Source organism: Papilio machaon, chromosome 4 (genome assembly GCF_912999745.1).
Source record: "Papilio machaon chromosome 4, ilPapMach1.1, whole genome shotgun sequence".
In the NCBI taxonomy this organism is placed as follows: domain Eukaryota; kingdom Metazoa; phylum Arthropoda; class Insecta; order Lepidoptera; family Papilionidae; genus Papilio; species Papilio machaon.
The window spans coordinates 10,275,579-10,295,072 of NC_059989.1; the positions used below are offsets into that span (position 1 = coordinate 10,275,579).

Genomic DNA, 19,494 nt, shown 5'->3' on the forward strand with positions numbered 1-19,494 from the left:
CAAGCTTCGCTTGTCCCGAGTAACCTCCGAAACGTCTGGGTCGTTATTGACGGGACTTTCACTGGAAGGTAAGTGATATGTGCGGGGATTTCTTTGCGCACATTAGAAAGTAATATTACCAGAAAGCGGATTGATGCGCCCCAGGCCAGGATTTTTATTTGTTTGGTTGGATTTTTAATTTCACGCTGACGAAGTCGCGACTGACCCCTAGTAGTTAAATAAAATAAAAGTTTACCGCTTCAAAACATTATCCGTGCCGATGCCTTCACTTTTGCGGCGTCATCTTATAATGATACTATATTTCCAAGGATTACTGGTTTCGAGACCAGTTTCTTGTTCATGTCCTCACGATATTATTTCAATTTGACATATGTCAGTATTGTATGATAATGACGAAGTTGTTTTACCTACTAATATTACATCCATTGATTTTATAACCGTTAAAAATCGTAATCTTTGTGCTGACGACAAAACAAATAGTAAACGATGCCATGGAGGTGAGTTTATTTCAAGTTTCGAATGCCTAGTCTGATAACCGAGCCAACAGAAAGTCCTACAAACGGTCATGAACATGCCACACCTACGTCCGTGTCCCGCTCACGATCATGGAGTGGATTCCCCTAGGAATAAGATAAATGCAACCGTACCAATACTGATTCGCACAGTGCTTCGCGTGGTGCCCCACTGCGGGTACTAACTAAGCCTTCTGTAAACCGTCTGGTTGTTGTTGCATATTCCGCTTCATATAATATTATCTATGCTTTTAAAGCAGATGTAATTCAATTGTGTGTTTGGGGCTGGAGCATTGCCAGGCGTCGCGGTGGAGTGCAGGGCAAGAGGTAAGGGTGGGGACTAAAGCGGAAAACATGTGTACATATTATTTTAAAATTTAAAAAATGAGAATAGTTCGCGTTATATTTTCGTAAATGAGTGATAACGCTTCACGCCGTATCGTGCGCTTACGCAAGAGCGGTGAGGCGCGGGGCGCGGCCCCTGACCTCTCGCAATCTCGCGTTTTACATAACGTCGTTATTGGCACTTAACTATAATAAATTATTAACTTGAAAATAAACAATTCGTCGTTAAGCTTTATGTCCTAGGATTTACAGGCGTGAATTTTGACGCGTTTCCCTCGATGAGACTCAATTCTAATTCTCCTTCCCTTGCCATCCTTTTCTAACCTAGGAGGGGTGTGAAGTTAATGAGATTTGATGGGGGACTGGCTGGATAGGGAATAGGATAAGCAGGAACTCGGTCGTTGACAATTCGAGTCGCTCTCCGTTTTATGCAGTCAAATGGAATAAGCTGGTATTGGGGTGCTCCTGCCCAGAGATGCAAGCAGTATTCCATGTCTTGTCATAGTCTTGTCTGCCGAACTTGGGTCTTGTATAGCTGAGGCGGCATTCTGTGTGGCCAAAGCTGGGCATTAACTCGTTAATCCATTAATTAACGAAGTTAAAATTTTGCTTAACGGATTAACTTTTATGTTAACTTCAAAAAGTGTTAACGCTTTTGTTAACTTCCGTTAATTAAGTCCGTTAATTGTTAAATTAGAAACTTGGAGACGTGCTGTCATTTTGTTTAAATTAAGCGCCACGCCAACTATGTTGGGCGACTGTCGGCGACTCGAATGGTGAACGAACGAGTTGATAATTGAAATACGTATGTGAAGTTCGCGTGCAACTGTGAAGCATCAGAGCGTCCGGGAAAGACGTGACCAACAGGATAAAATCAAAAGAAGGTTCGAAATAGTATATTTCATTACGAGTATATAAAAGCACGAGTATGTAATTGCCCACATCCCGAACGCTCTACGTCCCTGTAATACGCCACTTTTTGAGCAACCGTATTAAAAACACTTTTTACTCATGCTTTTTCTTTACCTTTTCCAAACTCTTGCATTCTATTTCCCAACTGTCAAAGTAATGTCTATTAAAAAGAAAAACAAACCACGAAGTTTTTACAAAAATAAAAATCATTGAAGTTTTTATGATTCATGCAAATATTTCTAAAAAGAAACTTGTAATTTGTTACAACATCAGATTTAATGATTTGATTCAATGAATTAGGTTAGGTTTCATTTTATTTCATCTCATTAAATTTCATACTCATTTCATATCAATAAAAATAAGCTACTGAAGACTTGGCTGTTTAGGAATAGTTCCCTTTGCCTACCCAGAATGGGTGAAGAAAACAAAAAAAATCTCTGTTTATATTCTTTTACGGTTGGCGCCATTTTCCAAACATTTTAGTTAGTTGAGTTTATTGTGTTTTTATTATTCTATTAAATTGCTTCATTTTTTCGCAACTGTATTAAAAATATATAACTTCAAACTGTGCCGAAATATCGGGAGCTCAAACAGCCCAATCGTGGTAAGAATCCCGTTTCTTACGAACATTGTATTAAAAATAGTTGTTCAGTACACGTGCGGAAACGTCATTACAACTTGTTCCGACTGTCAACCCTCACCTTCGGCTGCGCCTCGGCTCGGGTAGACATTTGTCGGAACTCTTTGAAATGACAGGCTTTCCATACTCGTAATGAAATATACTATACAGCATTCATAAATACTTTTGTCTAATACTTGAGATACAAATACCACTAATTGACTATAGCAGTGATTCTCAACCTTTTTTTTGTTGCGGCACATATTTAACGATTTCAAAATTTGGCGGCACACAAAGGGAAAGATAAAATTATTTACTTATTACAACACACTACATAAATAGTTTATCAACTGTATCTATATGACATTTCTAGACGCTAATTTTTCTGCCATTGTTCTTTTATGCGAAGAAATACAGACACAGTGTGCGTGTGCAGCAAGTCAGCACATAAGCTCGGGATTCCCCGTGAGATATGTACACAGTACACGTGTTCAATCACAGTAGCATTTTTTTTATAGCATAAGGTGGCAAACGAGCAAACAACCACCTGGATTGCCGCAATAGCGAGGCGACCGTTGCCCATAGGCATCCGCAAATGCAGATGCGCTGCCTACCTTTAATCAACGGAGAAGAGGACGCACAGAAAGAGGATATTTCTCTTTCCTATGCGTCCCCTCCTCCGCCAAATCCACTTCCCCTTCCCATCCTTTCCTAATAAGAAAAGGGTTGGAAAGGAAAGAGGACTAAAATTAGGCTTCCGGTACCACACTCATCAGACGAAACGCGGAATTGCTTCCACTTCACGCCTGTCTTCTGTGTGGTCGTGTTATTGCACTGGTCGACCCGGCCAATTCGTGCACCCAACAAATATTGTTGTTGCGGGATCTATCACTGTTTATTAGAGCATTTAGTAGAGTGCGATAAAAATAAAAAATAAACTTATTTGGAAAACCGTGTAAAAGCGAAAACGTGTAAAACAAGTACCGTGTAAATCATTAGATATGTGTACTGCAAAGTTAATAAGTTTACAAATTTATAAATTAACACTACATGCAATTAAATTAATATTAAACCGAATCACATACATTTGCCAATTTTAACGAAAGAAAAGGTGCAGTAACTACTATGCAACACCTTGTGAATCCCAACTATCACTAAAACAACACGTTTTGTACGCAGAAATAGCAAGTGTGCGCCGGCTTGAGACATATTCCTGTTTCTATGCACGCCGCTTCGTCATAATTTGGCACTAAGAAAAACCGCGTTGCAAAGCAAATAATAAATTTTTTTTTGTGGATTTAAATAAATATTCATTTTAAAAACAATTTTCTTTTTAAATGATATAATTTAATAATATTAACATTATTATGTATTTGCGAAATTTGGCGGCACACAAAAGTGCCGCGGCACAGTGGTTGAGAATCACTGGACTATAGGTTCAATTGCAATCAAAATAATCAACTGTGAAAAGATCGAATTAATGTGTTATAGAATGTATAGTGAAATTACTATTTTAAACAAGTGTCGCCACAATAAGTGTGAAATTAGTATGTATAATTTTGGTATGGTTAACTGTTAAAGATTAACATTAACTTGCGTTAAATTTTTGAGAATTTAACGATTAACGAAGTTAATTTTTTTATTAACGATTAACGAAGTTAACTTTTCGATTAACTGTGCCCACCTGTGTGTGTAGCATTCCAACGGTCCATTTGTGCATCAGCGACATGTTTCTGCACCCTCTAATAACGTTCTTGTTTGCAATTTTTCCGATAAGATGTGTACATATATTATACGGCGACCGGCTATATTCATACTGTTACAGAAGTTACTGCAAATACTATATTTTACTGTAAAAGCACGAAGTCCGGTAAGTTTTATTATTACCGGTAAGATTTACGAACTCCAGTGGAAGCGTGCACGTCACCTATCTGTTGACGAGAAATTAATGTAGAGGACGATTACAACGTTTTCTTCGGCTGTCGTGGTCCAAAAGGAGATCGGTGAGCGGAATCGCGAGATCGAAGGAGGCGTTGTGTTTCTTCGGCTCGTCTTGGTCTGTCTACCTCTTAGCTCCGGGGAATAAAGGGCTACCCCCGTTCCTTCTGTAACAGTGGCGGCAAAAGAGACCTTCGAAGCGTGGGCGATTTTGGTCGGATTGGATTTGGGCAAGCTTTACAGTCTCCCCAATCGATCCCGGGAAGATGACAACCACGTGTGGTTTTGACGTGACGTAGTTGTACGAGGGGACGAGGGAAGTTTCTGACTTTCGCAAAAGGTACTTTTTTTCAATAAAAAGTGAGTTTTAATAGAATCGATTCCCCGGTTTGGTAGGATAATATTAAAATGTTTGCAAGAAATATAAATTGTGTATTGAATGTTCCAATGTAGGGAACACTGAATCATAGAAGTCTGGTCAAGTACGGGGCTGCATTTTTTAACGCTCAAAATTCTGCGAGTCCGTGGCTTGCGACCTGCGGTATATCATGGTATTCATTCGGCGCGGGCGCGGGCGGGGACGAGCCGGACGCCGCGCGAGCCGCTAGCCAACCGCAGTCACAGCACAGTCGGCGCGAGCGGCCCTCCGCAGCAGCACGATGCCTAGCGACGGTCAGTACCCACGTATCACACACGTATTATTATTCCGTGCCGAGCACCTCCAATACGAGTGCCACCGAGTCGCGATCGTATAGCACAGTGTACAAAAACTCTCGTTGATTTTTTAGAAATGGGAAGCCATAAATTTTATAAATTACGCTTGTAAATTACGAAAATTTGGTTCTCGTCAGTAAAAATATTGGTAATATACGATTTTTTGCATTTAGTTTATAGTGAAAATATTAAGTTCTAAAATAAGATTGGAGGACACATAAGTAATTTTGTACGACATCGTCGAGGTGTGCGCGGAACGAAACGAGCGCGTATCAAATGTGTTGTGTTAAAGTAATAAATAGACGCCACAGCGGTCGCCGAGTCTCCGAGCCTCGAGCTACGGACTGTGGCGATGATGCGCATTACTTTTTTGTATGCCGTTTTGTTGACGAGATAATATAATTTCTGGTACATTCTTGTCATATCGAACAATACAATATGATAGCGACGACGTACGCAGTGTGACCGGTGACACACGCCCGGCTCGCCCGGCTCTGGACTCCACAGCTATTGGCGGCTCGACTGCAGACTCATCTCCTCGGTAGGAAGCATTGCTGATCACATCGTCTAACGAACATTCAATTCTGAGCTCTTATCGAGTTAACACTATGAGCTTCTTCAACTTGAAATTTATTTCACCAGGTTTGCTTTGGACAACGTTAGTAGTCAGTCACGTATATTGTATATTGTAAGATGATGTAAAACGCGTGTCGCGAAGTCCCGAGGCGTCTCACACACTTCAAAGAGATTAAGAGTTCTGCGATCTTAAACCCGAATGAAACGTTGGATATGGTTTATCTGCAAAATCTGAGAGGGAAACGATCAAGCTCCGGTACCTCGCTCATCGCCCGAAACATGAATACCTCCACCTCGTGTGGACTCCTTCCGCTGTTCAACTCTGCAGACTATTAAATATGGTTAAACCTTGATCAAAAATTAAATAAACAAAGCAAATAAAGCGTCTTATCCAAAAAAACGATAAGTTATTGGTGTTGTATTACCTACTGCAAGTAAAAGTTTAACCGAGTCCTAGCTCCCCAGTTGCAGAGTCCGAGCGAGGCGTGGGCGCGTGGGCGCGGCGCTGGTGGCGCCCCCTGCTGGCCGAGCTGGTGTCCACCGCGCTGCTCGTTCTCCTGGGTATAGCGGCACTGCTGCCGGTCGGCGGAGCCGAGGCCCCGCTCACACATCCCGCCCTCGCCTTCGGCTTCGTGGTGTTGGCCAACGCGGAAATTTTCGGGCCGACGTCAGGGGCGCACATGAACCCGGCGGTGAGCCTCGCCGCGTTGGTGGCGGGCCAGCTGCCGGCCGCCGCGGCTGCGGGGTACGCGCTGGCGCAGCTCGCAGGCGCATTGCTCGGGTTCGGTGCGCTACGGGCGATGACGCCGCAAGCGGCGGGCGAGGGCGCCACACACCCGGCGGTGTCGTGGGCGGCCGCCGTGGCCGTCGAGGCGACGCTGACGGGAGTGCTGGCGATGGTATGCTGCGCGCTGTGGTCCGCGCACGACGCCAGCCGGCCCGACCGCACCGCTTCCCTTAAGGTCGGACTCACCGTGGCCGGACTTATCTATTCCGGGGTAAGGGTCCCTAAATTGAATGGCGGCTCATTCGGTACAAGGACCGAAATCCTTTTTTGTAAATGAGAGTCGAGTTAAATATGTTTGTTATATTGATTAAAAGGCGTAAATAATGCTCTCGCACAGGGCCATCTGACGGGGGCCAGCCTCAACCCGGCGCGCAGCTTCGCGCCCGCGCTCTTCCAGGGCCTCACGGCTGACCATTGGGTAATTGTCACGCGTCGCCGATGACATCCTATGCCCCGTGCCGAGTGCACTCGCTTTTTATTTTTAGCGCAAGTTTGTTATGGTATAGTATATTTTTCGTGCGGTGTTTACATCGTACTGGTCCTATGGAAGTTAACAACAATTATGACTACAACGAGATAAGAATCGTGAATCAGAAAACCAGCGTAAATTAAACGTATATATGTACTTTAATATTTCGCACCCAAACGATGCAATTTTGGGTATAGGAAGTTGTACATAAGAGACGGCAAACGAGCAGGCGGCCCACCCATATTATCGTGACCGCTATCCATGAGGGGTGACCTTGTCGGAAGCACTAAAGTGAGGCGAAAAAAAAAGACTACCGAAGGCCTTTTGTTGGGGTTAATTCCCTTAGTGTTGTCATTTATATTTATCGACGTTTCAAAAATCGACTCTCGATTAGACTTTGTACTTACATAAAACACTTCATGTATAAGTTTTATATCTATCATTTTAACATTTAATTGCTAAAGAAGAGGTATACGAGGAATCGATAAATAAAAAAGTGAGAGGTACATGAGCGGCAATGTATTTAAATGTAATGGTGTGCCCTGTGCAGGTGTACTGGGCGGGCCCGCTGGGCGGCGCGGCGCTGGGCGCGCTGCTGCACCGCGCGCTGCTCGCCCGCTCCGCGCCCCGCCCCGCCGCCCACCACATCGCGCGCCCTGACGAGGCGCTGCCACTGAACGACAAGCCCGAGCCCTAGCCAACATCAACCTTAACAAAATGTTCGTCTGTCTTTTGGTGCAACATGTTGTATAATTTTAGGGGCCATTCTTTAATAACGTAAGTTTCTCGAGAGTAAAGCTCCACGTGCCGCTGTGTAGGTGCGAAGGTGGTAAACCAATTCTAACGTTTTATTTTTTAACATTTGAAAAGCGAAAATTTAACGGCATCTAAGAGTAAGCGATACTTTGTTAAAAAGAACTTTTAACTCATGTATCTTCTATTACAAATCAAAATTTGTATATTTGTGCTTTTCTAAAACATTAACGAATTTAGGTTGAAACTTTGGTCCAGAAATCACATCAAGCCGAAGAGTGCTTTAGAGTTAAAAACATTAAAAAATAAAAAGTTTTTGGATATTTATGAAACTTTTCCTTAATAATTTTTTATACATATTGAGTTCAAATAGCAATAACAAAAAATAAAAATAGAGATTACCGCTGCAGTAACTGCACGGCTGCGGAAAAGGACTAAGTTCACACGACCTCGCAGAATCCCACCCGCGCGGTACAACAATAACTGAAATAGTATTTATCGTTGACATGAAGGCGCAACACGCCACGAGCCACGCACAGTGTCTTTCTTGTGTACACCCGAGCGGTTCAACTTCTACAAATTTATTTGCGCCGTTTGAGGCGAAAACATTAATAAAAAAATGAATAGCGAGGCAGAAATAGTCGCGCCTACAACAATGACAGCGAACGCGACCAGCGCTTTGTCGTTGTTGCGCGACCATGTGAATTTACGCCAAGTTACTTACGTTAGACAAAAACGTTCTTAATATATTTTGGGCAAATTATAGTAAGAATTATAAACATTGCATTTTTTTACTGATTTTTGCATTTCTTTGTATAGTTTGAAGGGTATTTAAGGCACGTCTGAAATGACGCAATGCCTCTGCGACATAATGCTAACTAATATACAAGATTTTTTTTATCTATAAAGAGCATTTTATTTTATACTTTTACTAGCAGCTGTCTCCCGCAACTTCGTCAACGTGGAATTAATAAGTCAATGTTACTCTCGCAGTAGTGATGGGCAGATGATAAAAACTCAAAAGATATTAACTCGAGTTTTTATCCGAAATGGATAAAAACCCGTTTTTACCCATTTTTATCGGATATTTATCCAAAGCAATGGATATTTATGTTTTTGCGAATCTAATATTATTTATTTTATTGTTATAGCATTGTACCAAAACACACGTATTTCTAACTACACTCTATCCCGGGCTCCTATAATCCCTTTGTTTTCGCTTATCCTGTCTCCACTTCCATTATGTCTATGCCGAGCAGTGCCCAGGTAATCGTCGTATGAACCGCACGAGCATCTAAGTGCCACTATAAGAGCTCATCTTAAGCTAGTATAATATTTGTTAATTAAAAGCTTAAATTAATAACTTTTGACGACTTCATATCATACGGTGTTAATGATATTCCAGGATATGAAATCTAAAATACGTTTCATACGAGTATTAGGTATCTAATATAACTATTCTTAAAAATGAAGTCAAGAATCAATTTTTTTTTTAAATCAAGACAAAGAACTAGAAGCAATGGGTTTTACTAACGAAATGTCATGTTTTAGCCGACTTCAGAAAGAAGGAGGTTATTAATTCGTTTGAATTTTTTTTTATGTGTGTTACTTTTTTTTTAAGAGGGGAATGCTTTATGCATACGCCGTGTCACGGGGGGGGACACGGGAGTTATGTGAGATTCTCTACCCTAACCGGGAGCATACCCACTAAACCACCTCTGTTTCTCCTACTGCGCATAGTGACGGGGTCACGGGTACGCTTTCGCACTCGGCGGCTCCGGGGGATAAACGGCCAGTCCTGCACGCCGAACCGACCCTGGTTCCTCTTAGCTTCGCCGTGGGTGAAAATACCACAGGTACTAGAGCCCCACCGCCACGACAAGGCGAGAACCGTTTTTGGGGTTATGTGTGTCTGCTGCATTCTAAATTAGTTTTCGAATTGAAGTACACACATATTAAATAGGAAAGTCCTTTTCTTTAGTTGTCTTATTTCCGTCCTCATACGTATTAAGGAAATTTGTAATCGAACTACAAATTCACTAAAAAACGAGAAATAAAATTATTTTTAAGAAAAAAACAAAGCCGACTTCATAAAAAAACAATCTCAAACAAAATGCATTAAAAAGTAACATAAAAACAATCTCAAACAAAATGCACTAAAAAGAAACAAAATAATCTCATGTTTGTTGAACTTTTGTTGAACTTTCTTGTAACATGTCTATATTGTATAATTATTGTTATTTTGGAGTCGGTTTCGGCCTAAGTAGGGACATAAACGTAAGTATGTCTCATACATCTCAAATATAAAATGTCACCTACTTTACTTGTTTACTTCGGCCGACACTTTGCATATAAAAGTAATGGCAGAGTTAGCTACGTATAAGGCAAAGGAAGGATTTTGGCAAAAACCGTTTAACTCGAAAAGCTTCAACGAAGTAAGCCCCTTAACTTGGTGGAAAGGAATATGTTCTTCAACAAATTTAAATTAAGTTGCAATATACATACTTTCAGCACGATGTACTTCGGCCGCGACAGAACGATCTTTCAGTACACACGCACACATTCACAATAATAAAAGAAAACGCTGCAAAAATTACTTTTATTAAATATAATTGGAATATGTTTCATTAAATTGAAGAGAGTGAAAATTAAACGCAAGTTAAAGTTATTTGTTAAAAGTTAACCATACCAAAATTATACTGCTTTTGGGGCTGAGAGAAATAGGTAAAATAAGTGAAAAGAAGATCCCTTGATGTATTTTGATAATATGCACGAATTGCACACATTTTTGTAAATTGAATTTACCATTTCACACTTATTGTGACGACACTTGTTTCACTATACATTCTCTAACACATTCATTCGATCTGTTCACACTTGATTATTTTGATTGCAATTGAACCTGGAGTCAGTTAGTGGTATTCGTACCTCAAGTATTAGACTAAGTGTAAAAGTATAAATGCAGAAAAGTGTTTTCGATCCTTTTTTTATTTTGTCCTGTTGTTCACGTCTATCCCGGACGCTCTGATGCATCACACTTGCGAGTGAATTTCACATATATAAGGAGTTCAAAAACCTAGGCACTAAAAAACTTCTGTTCACGGCACTCGTAAGAAGCAGGCTTGAATATTGCTCAATAATATGGAACCCAAATTATCAGGCTCATAAAGACCGTCTATACAAAGACGATTTACTTTTTTCTATTTTAATGGACTTAATAAACGAATGCCTTACACCTTTATACCGACCGAATTGAAGCTTTTAACCTAATGAAGTTATAATTAGACATATAATAGGACATGCTATTTTTATACAAGCTATTAAACAATCTACTAGATAATTCAGATCTGCTTAGTCGTTTTTCCTTTGAAGTCCCAACTTGCTTACCACGTCACGCAAAGTCCATCCTCATTCACAGAACATATAAATCAAATTTGAGCCACCATTCTCTAATTCCGAGGTTGAGCAATTACTGAAACACTTTATTAGCAAAGATAGCTCCATCAATATATTCCATGATAGTCTACCAATGTTGAAATCAAAAATCGTAGGTGTATTGAATTCTCATAAAGTTGCAGACACCTAACATTTTGTTTTGTTTTGCTACATTATTTTATACGCGTTTTTAATTGTGGTTCCATTTAATAATAGTTTAACTAACTACTTAATTTAAATTTACTTTGATCATTTCTATAATATTGTTTGTTTAATTAATTGCTTTACTTACATAGATAGTCTTTTGTTTTATTATTTGATTGTTTACGCACCGATACATTATACAAGTTGTGTTTATCTGTAAGTGAAATTACATGTTACCTGAAAGCTGTTGTAATAGTGTCTAAAAGTGATGTATGAACACATGTACTTTTGTTGATAAACCAAATAAATAAATAAAATAAAATAAAATACTCCCTTCTTACGCATATCCTCTTTTACACAATCCATCCATACTTTCTTTAGTCTTCCTCTACCTTTATAGCCATCCACATTCAATCTCATTACTTTTTGTTTATATGAACATCATCCCTCCGCATAACATGTCTAAACCACGCCAACCTTCTGCTCCTCAATTTCTCGATGTAACGATTAACGGAGTAAATTAACGGGAGTTGAGTTTTACGGAAGTTAATAAATCGTTAACACTTTTTCAAGTTAACTTAAAAGTTAATCCGTTAAGCAAAATGTTAACTTCGTTATTTACGATTAACGAGTTAATGCCCACCTTTGATTACATGCTTTTATTTGAACTTGTTGAACGTTAACACAAACATTGACAGATGACAACGACAGTAGACATTTGGCAGTTGACGGAAGCACATTGTAGACGACGCGTACGCATAACCTCCACACATTTTTTTTGTACTTTGCTTTTCGTGATAAAATACATACAGAGAATTATTGCAAGGAGTTTATTTTCAAAACTGATAACATCCCCATCATATTAAACTTGTAATATTATTAGACTTGTAATATTAAAGTTGGTACAAAATATATGGCAAAGATGATAGTATGTCGGCGCGCGGAGTGCTGAAGCGCAACTGAAGGGCACGGTGCGAGGGCGCACGGGGCGGCGGGTGAGGTTTGAAAGGGCCCCCCGCGCGGCTCCTCCGCCGGCGGTGAAGTAGTAAGGAACATACTGCCAGGGCCAGGCTGAAGATCCGGCTCGAAGGACCATATGTTGTGCGTGTGGACTGTATGTTGGAATGAAAGACTGGTTTGATAATGATGACTTGTAATATGAAAGTTGGTACAAAATATATGTCAAAGATGATAAGTATGTCGACGCGCGGAGTGCTGAAGCGCAACTGAAGGGCACAGTGCGAGGGCGCACGGGGCGGCGGGTGAGGTCTGAAAGGGCCCCCCGCGCGGCTCCTCCGCCGGCGGTGAAGTAGTACGGAACATGATGCATCATCAAGTTGATATTGAAGATATTCTGAAAACAATGTGGGAAGTAGAAGTAGACATTAAAAGATCATTAACTAAAGAAGAGGAACTGTGTGAAAAAATATATCAACAAACTACACAAAGAAATAACGAAGGAAGATATATAGTGTACTTACCTTTTAGAAGTAACAACCTAAATCTGCAGAAGGAAACACCAAAGATATTGCCATAAGAAGATTCCTGCAATTAGAAAAGAAGTTTAATAAATTGCCAGAATTAAAAACAGAATACACAAATGTTATAAATGAATACATTACAAAGGGATATTTAGAAAAGGTTGCTGAAACAGAAAAGAATGTAAAGAATTCAGAATACTTACCTCACCACGCAGTAGTCCGTAATGACAAGACTACTCGCACACGTGTCGTATTCGACGGTTCCTGTCAAGGTACAAACAACATATCATTAAACGAAGATCTGCTAATTGGTCCTCAATTGCAAGAAGACTTAAGATATCTTCTCATAAGATAGCGTACCAAGCAGTCTGTTTTATGGCTGATATCCAAAAAATGTACTTACAGACATTAGTCGCTAAAGAACATACAGACTACCAACGCATTGTTTGGAGATCAGATGAAGCCGAAGACCTGCAAGAATATCGTCTTCTCAGAGTGAAGTTCGGAACAGCCTCAGCACCGTACCTGGCTGTCAAAACATTACAACAAGTCGCTCATGACGAAGGCAAAAATTTTCAACTGGCTTCAGAAACAATTATAGAAGACTTTTACATCGACGATCTTCTCTCAGGTGCTGATACACCAGAAGAAGCAATGACATTACCCCATGAAATTACAACCATTCTGCAAAAGGGAGGCTTCCATCTTACAAAATGGTCGTCTAACAACATTCAATTCTTACAGTCCATTGAAGAAAACAAGAGATCTGCAAATGTTAAAATCAATATGAATTTAGATGGCACAATTAAAGCACTAGGTATCACGTGGAACCTAAACACAGACAGCTTTGAATATTCATTAAGCCTATCACAAATCGGAAAGTCAATCACAAAACGTAGCATCTTATCAGACATACAAAAACTTTTCGACTATTTAACTTATCGAAACTATGGCTAGAGAAACTAACATGGGATGAAACAGTCAGTGAACAATTAGAACAAGAATGGCGACAATTAAGATCTGATTATGACGAAGTCCACAATATTAAAATAAAAGGATGGATCGGGATAACCACTGCTAACAAAGATAAAATACAATTACATGGATTCAGCGATGCTTCTACGCGTGCATATGCTGCAGTAGTTTACATAAGAACTGAAACAAATGGAAGAATAGATACCAACCTAATTGTTGCAAGGGCACGAGTAGCACCACTCAAGACAATTTCCTTACCGCGCTTAGAACTTTGTGGAGCCTTGCTATTGTCTAAACTAATGAATAAAATTGGAGAAGAACTATTCATCAATCGTAATTTCCTGGCTGTCGGGCGATCCCAATCGCTGGAAACCTTTTGTAGCAAACCGTGTAATAGAAATCATAGAGAATATCAACAACAACCACTGGAATCCCGCAGATCCAGCTTCTCGAGGTATGCTGCTTTCATCTCTGAAAACATTTGACTTGTGGCGGAACGGTCCAAGTTGGCCATCTGAAAATGAAATTAAAATTAATAAACAAGACATAGAACCAACAAAATTGGAAATAAAAGACGAAATATTGAATAAAAACAAACGTGAACTTACCTGATTACTGATGAACCTGTTGTAACTATCCTTTTTAAATTTTATACAAACACTTGGTTTATACAAAATATAATGCAGTAAGTAGATGAGGCCATTAAATGTTTCTATCGTTCCAAAGGTAGAATTTGTTATTTGTGTTAAAGATATTTTATATATGTGATCGTCTAATTTAGGACTTTTTCTTCTACGTTGTGTTTTATAGTAACTGATTCTTTTAGGTTATCTTTGGAGTAATGACTATTCACTTACATTCTCAAATCCGAGTTTAGTATCTCTTAATAATTAATTTAAATTAAAGGAAAATAAAAATTAATATTAATATACTTGTAAAAGGTTTACAAGCTATATTTACAATACCCATTACAAGTATCTAATCGCTCCCCTCATTTCTTATTTTAAAAAAAATGTGGGGAGGCATACAGCACCAAAAACATCTCCCGCTGTGTGCGGTGAGTGCCGACCCACTATTGCACTCCCCCCGAAGTAGGGACAATAGTTGGCCTTTGGATTCCAATAAATACTGGCGAACCAGCAAGTGAGTGCCAAACTCATTGTCAGTGCGTAAGAACAAATTCAATCGATATCGCATATCAATGCGTGTTGTACACCGACAGGTGTAAATAATATGAGGCAAGACTCTCAGGTCATAGTCAGCACAGGCCTTAGCCTTTTTTTTTTTTTAAGAGGGGAATGCTTTATGCATACGCCGTGTCCCGGGGGGGACACGGAGTTATGTGAGATTCTCTCCCCTAATGGGAGCATACCCACTAAACCACCTCTGTTCCTCCTGCGCATGGTGACGGGGCTACGGGCACGCTTTCGCACTCTTCCGCGGCTCCGTCTGCGCTAGCCGCCGTAGCGGCTCCACCACTAGGGTGGGTCAACCCACCAACCTCCATTGGGGAGGCGCGCCGGGAACGAAGGCGCGCCTTCCTCCTGGCCCTTCGAAGCGGGTAACAGGTCCCCCCGAACCTGTCATCACAGAGCTATGGAAGCCGGAGAGGCGGGGTTTTACCCCCGCCTCCCCAGCCACCATCGGCGGGTCCAATGTCGGGTCCCGCCGTTGACCCTACCGGGCCGCGGAGTGGCTGGATAGCACAGGTCTCAGCCTGCAGAGCACATTGTGAGTCTATTGCTCGCCTCAAGGGGTGGGGTCCAACGTTGTGCGAATACTCTCGCAACCTTTAGAGCTCTGCTCCCTCCAGCTACCACCACACATGAGAAAAATGCATATGCTCCACCAACTATGATCAAGAAAGATATTTGCCAATTTCATCATATATCAGTATATTCAATTATTCAGTATGTGAGATTTTGTGTCTTATTGCAAAGCATAGACATCGATCAAATTTGCATCACTAAATGACAACTCGTCATTTATATTTCAAAATGTGGATAATTTACTGGCCATATTAATTCTGTTAAACATGGGAGATCAGACAGTCTGCAATCTCGAAGCAAGATATCCGACTTGGGCAAATCTAATTAAGATAAGCGTCATACTACAATATTAGGCGCAATCATTGAATTTGCACAAGGTCATCATAAGATCTCCAATGTACTTCATTCAAGACGCATACCAGATGTCGCAGCAAACAACAATATCTTAGCAAATACCTCCATCAACTCAGACCAATATAATGTATTCATACTACTATGAAGTACTCAGTAATCCACTCCATGGAAAAAAATCAATCCGGTGATAGTCGCATCAGAGATGTACCATCGGTAGGCAATAAACAACAAGTTCTGGTTTAGAGTGCTATCACCAACTCATGGAAAATCAATTCCAATATGTCTTAGACAACATCTCTCATAACCTTCACAAGTCGTCATATCATCTCGCAATAAGCATCAATGTACATCACTAAAATTGTATACAATCTCAGCACTTATACACAACGCATTACTGCTGCAAGTACGCATTCACATATTTGCTAGATCGATATAATCCACTTCCAGACACCAAGCTTCACAGCCTCTTAGTCCATATATTTAGTCTAAGTCAACTTCGGAAAGTTTTGTAATTCAATATGTATCATAGAAGCAAGCCTCTAAGACATCAAATTCCCTTATCTTAAAGCCGTAGCCCTAAAATATGGTTCTGAGTATATCCTAACACCGAAGCGCTAGCACATACTCCTCCCAAACCGAAATATAATGAATGATTAGATCACCACTATATCCAGTTGGTATCAGTTATATATATATATGCTGTTATAAATAACAGACGTAACACTTCAACTTATGTGAAATCATCATTCATGCAATTATGCTTACGTCTCTTTCAGAGCACTTTCTTTGAGACCTTACACTCATATAATTATTTTAATATTGATGCGTCTAGTGTTATAATAATAATAACTTATTATTATTATTATGTAAATATTTCTTTATTAACTCTGTATACCCCCTTTTAAAATATACAAAGTTATATCAATTATTGATATATTAACATATTTACATTCAATTTTGACTTTTTTGGAATTTCTCATTTTTCCACTTTCGTCACACCACACACCCACATATATACCTATAGATATATGCTCGACATGTATATCACGAGCCGTTTTCCCACAGGGCATTGACGTTTTAAAAACCACTTTTATACTTTAAATATTTTATTAATAATTCATCTTCCCCTTTCAAATCCAAATTCATTCATATACCTTTTATCGATGTAAAAAAATAAAAGTTCAATAAGTGAACACTCATCAATTTTGGGACTTAGAAAAATTTTCTAAAATTTTCATTACACGAACTCTTTATGGGACAAACTTTTTTCCAACTTTCATTACATGAACTCCCGGTTACATTTTTGTATTTTCTCTTAATATATTTTCCATTAATTAAATATCTAAATATTTAATAATATATTATATTAATATATGTATAATGAAAGACTATTAAATCCATTGAAAATTAAACTTTTAAATAAGTACTTTTATTATTAATTAATTCTTTAATGAATTAATAATGGTAGTCACACTGTCAAAGAAACAATATTAATATCACAATTGGAAAATTTTGATAATTTAACAGAACTACTCAAAGCAATAATACACTTAGTGGCACAATTAACCGCCCACCCTTTTAAAGTGGCAAATTTTGATGTTATCGCAGTTGTAAGTTATCAGGCATAAATAATTCAAGTGTGAAAGAAATTTAGTGACGAAAAAATTACAAACTACCCACTTAACTTTGTTTTTTTTACGCATAAGTTGTGAATAGGATAAATATCGAACTTCGTCTCATTATCGTTATCGTTGCCATACTGCTTACATTGCTTCAGTGGCATTAAAAGTAAACAATTTGAGTTTGTTTTGGTTTCGTAACTTAAAGCTAGTGTTTGGACATCACAAACATGCTATTTGATGCTAATTCATTGGCGAGAGCCGTTGCTCTTATCGAAGAAGGGTTTATTCAGCGTTACGGTGACGACCGATTTCTTGTGACCAATGTTCTAAGAAATCGGTTCACTACAGCTGTTGAGGCACGAAACCAACTTCGTGAGGTTCGCAATGTTCAAGTGAGTGAAAGAACAGTGAGAAGAAGACTAGGAGAGAATGCCCTTGGAGCTTTTCGACCATTTCGAGTGCCACAATTGCTCGTAGGCCACCGGAGAGAAAGACTTCGTTTTTCCCGAGAGCACGCCGAATGGAATATAGAACAATGGAAGAATGTTATGTTTACTGACGAGACAAGAATATGCTTGCACGGTCCTGACGGTCGCCAGCGTGTATACAGACGCAAGAATGAAAGGTTTGCACCATGTACTGTTGTGGAAACAGTAGGTTACCAAGGTGGCTCTATCATGATATGGGGCAGCATTACTTACGAAGCACGCACCGAGTTGGTTATCTTCGAACAAGGTGGAATAAATGCTCAGAGGTATGTAACAGAAGTGTTGGAACCTCATGTAATTTCATTTGCTCCATTTATTGGCGAAGATTTTTTATTAATGCAGGACAACGCTCGCCCCCACGTTGCTAGACTAGTTACCGCATACCTGGATATCGTCGGCATTCCAAAAATTAACATCGCCATCCCGGAGGCCAGATTTAAATCCTATTGAACACATATGGGACAATTTAAAAAGACGTGTTCGAAGCCGCATACCAGCTCCAACCACCATATATGAATTAAAACAATCCGTGATTGAGGAGTGGCAGAACATTCCACAACAACAGATCAAAGATGTCATCGACAGCATGCCAAACCGTTTGATGGAAGTCATGTGGGCTAGAGGTGGAAATACGCACTATTAGAATTCATTTATTTAGCAGATTTTTTATTTTTAAGCCATTTCATCACATTTGTTAATTTACGGTCAAAGTGTTTTTCAGACTTTTTTTATAAATAAACGTAATAATTAAAAACAATATTATTTTTCATTTTACTTCAATATACCTACGTTATAAATTAACATTCGTAAAAAAATAAGGTGGGCGCGGTTAATTGTGCCGCTGAGTGTATATTGCAAAAGATTTTTAAATTTCAAAAAAATATAGATTTACATGCAAGGGAAATCACAGCAAAAGAGATAGAAGAAGCAGTAAAATTTTGCATAAGAAAGTCTCAAGATGAAGAATTTTACGAAGATATCAATAAGCTAAAAGAAAAGAAACAAATAAGCAACAAAAGTAAAATAAAAGCACTTAGCCCTTTCTTAGATGATGAAAAAATTCTCAGAGTGGGCGGTCGTCTCAGACACGCAGACCTAGATCAAAACAGAAAGCATCCTGTAATTATTGGAAACAAAAATTTCCTTGTTCCACTTATTATTGGTGATGCACATGCCCACAGCACATGCAACACTGCATGGAGGAGCTCAATTAATGTTATGCTACTTACGTTCGAATTATTGGATACTGAGAGCAAAATCGCAAGTTAAACAACATGTACACTCTCTCTGAGAGTCTACAGCGTGAGGAGTACCAGCGGACCTCATACTTCGGTCACCAAGAGACCTGCTGTCAATTTATGCCCATTGCCCATCAGTTCTTAGTTTCTTAATTTTCATTGTTAATTACTTGTGCAAACTTTGATTTAATTTGTTAATTGCATATTTTGATTTGTATAACTTTAATAGCTAGAAAAGGACTATCTGTCCTTTTGGTGGGCGGTATGTTGAACGTAAACACTGACATTGACAGATGACAGCGACAGTAGACATTTGACAGTTGACGGAAGCACATTGTAGACGACGCGTACGCATAACCTAGA

The 19,494-nt window shown here is 39.4% G+C and overlaps 1 protein-coding gene across 4 annotated transcripts; it reads left to right on the forward strand.

Annotated features, from left to right (window-relative positions):
* The first annotated feature begins 262 nt into the window (after nucleotides 1–262).
* On the forward strand, nucleotides 263–7,806 carry LOC106716296 (lens fiber major intrinsic protein-like). Of its 4 annotated transcripts, none has more exons than XM_014509790.2 (4): nucleotides 263–497; nucleotides 6,074–6,614; nucleotides 6,741–6,821; nucleotides 7,423–7,806. In XM_014509790.2, the coding sequence occupies exons 1-4, from the start codon at nucleotides 487–489 to the stop codon at nucleotides 7,567–7,569; spliced, it is 780 nt and encodes a 259-aa protein (XP_014365276.2). In that variant the 5' UTR covers nucleotides 263–486; the 3' UTR covers nucleotides 7,570–7,806. The 4 variants fall into 4 exon arrangements, 3 of the variants coding, with proteins under 3 accessions (XP_014365276.2, XP_045542798.1, XP_045542797.1); XM_045686842.1 differs by lacking the exon at nucleotides 263–497 and adding an exon at nucleotides 4,769–4,998 and having other exon boundaries at nucleotides 6,088–6,614; XM_045686841.1 differs by lacking the exon at nucleotides 263–497 and adding an exon at nucleotides 4,776–4,998 and having other exon boundaries at nucleotides 6,082–6,614; nucleotides 7,423–7,804.
* The last annotated feature ends 11,688 nt before the right edge of the window (nucleotides 7,807–19,494 follow it).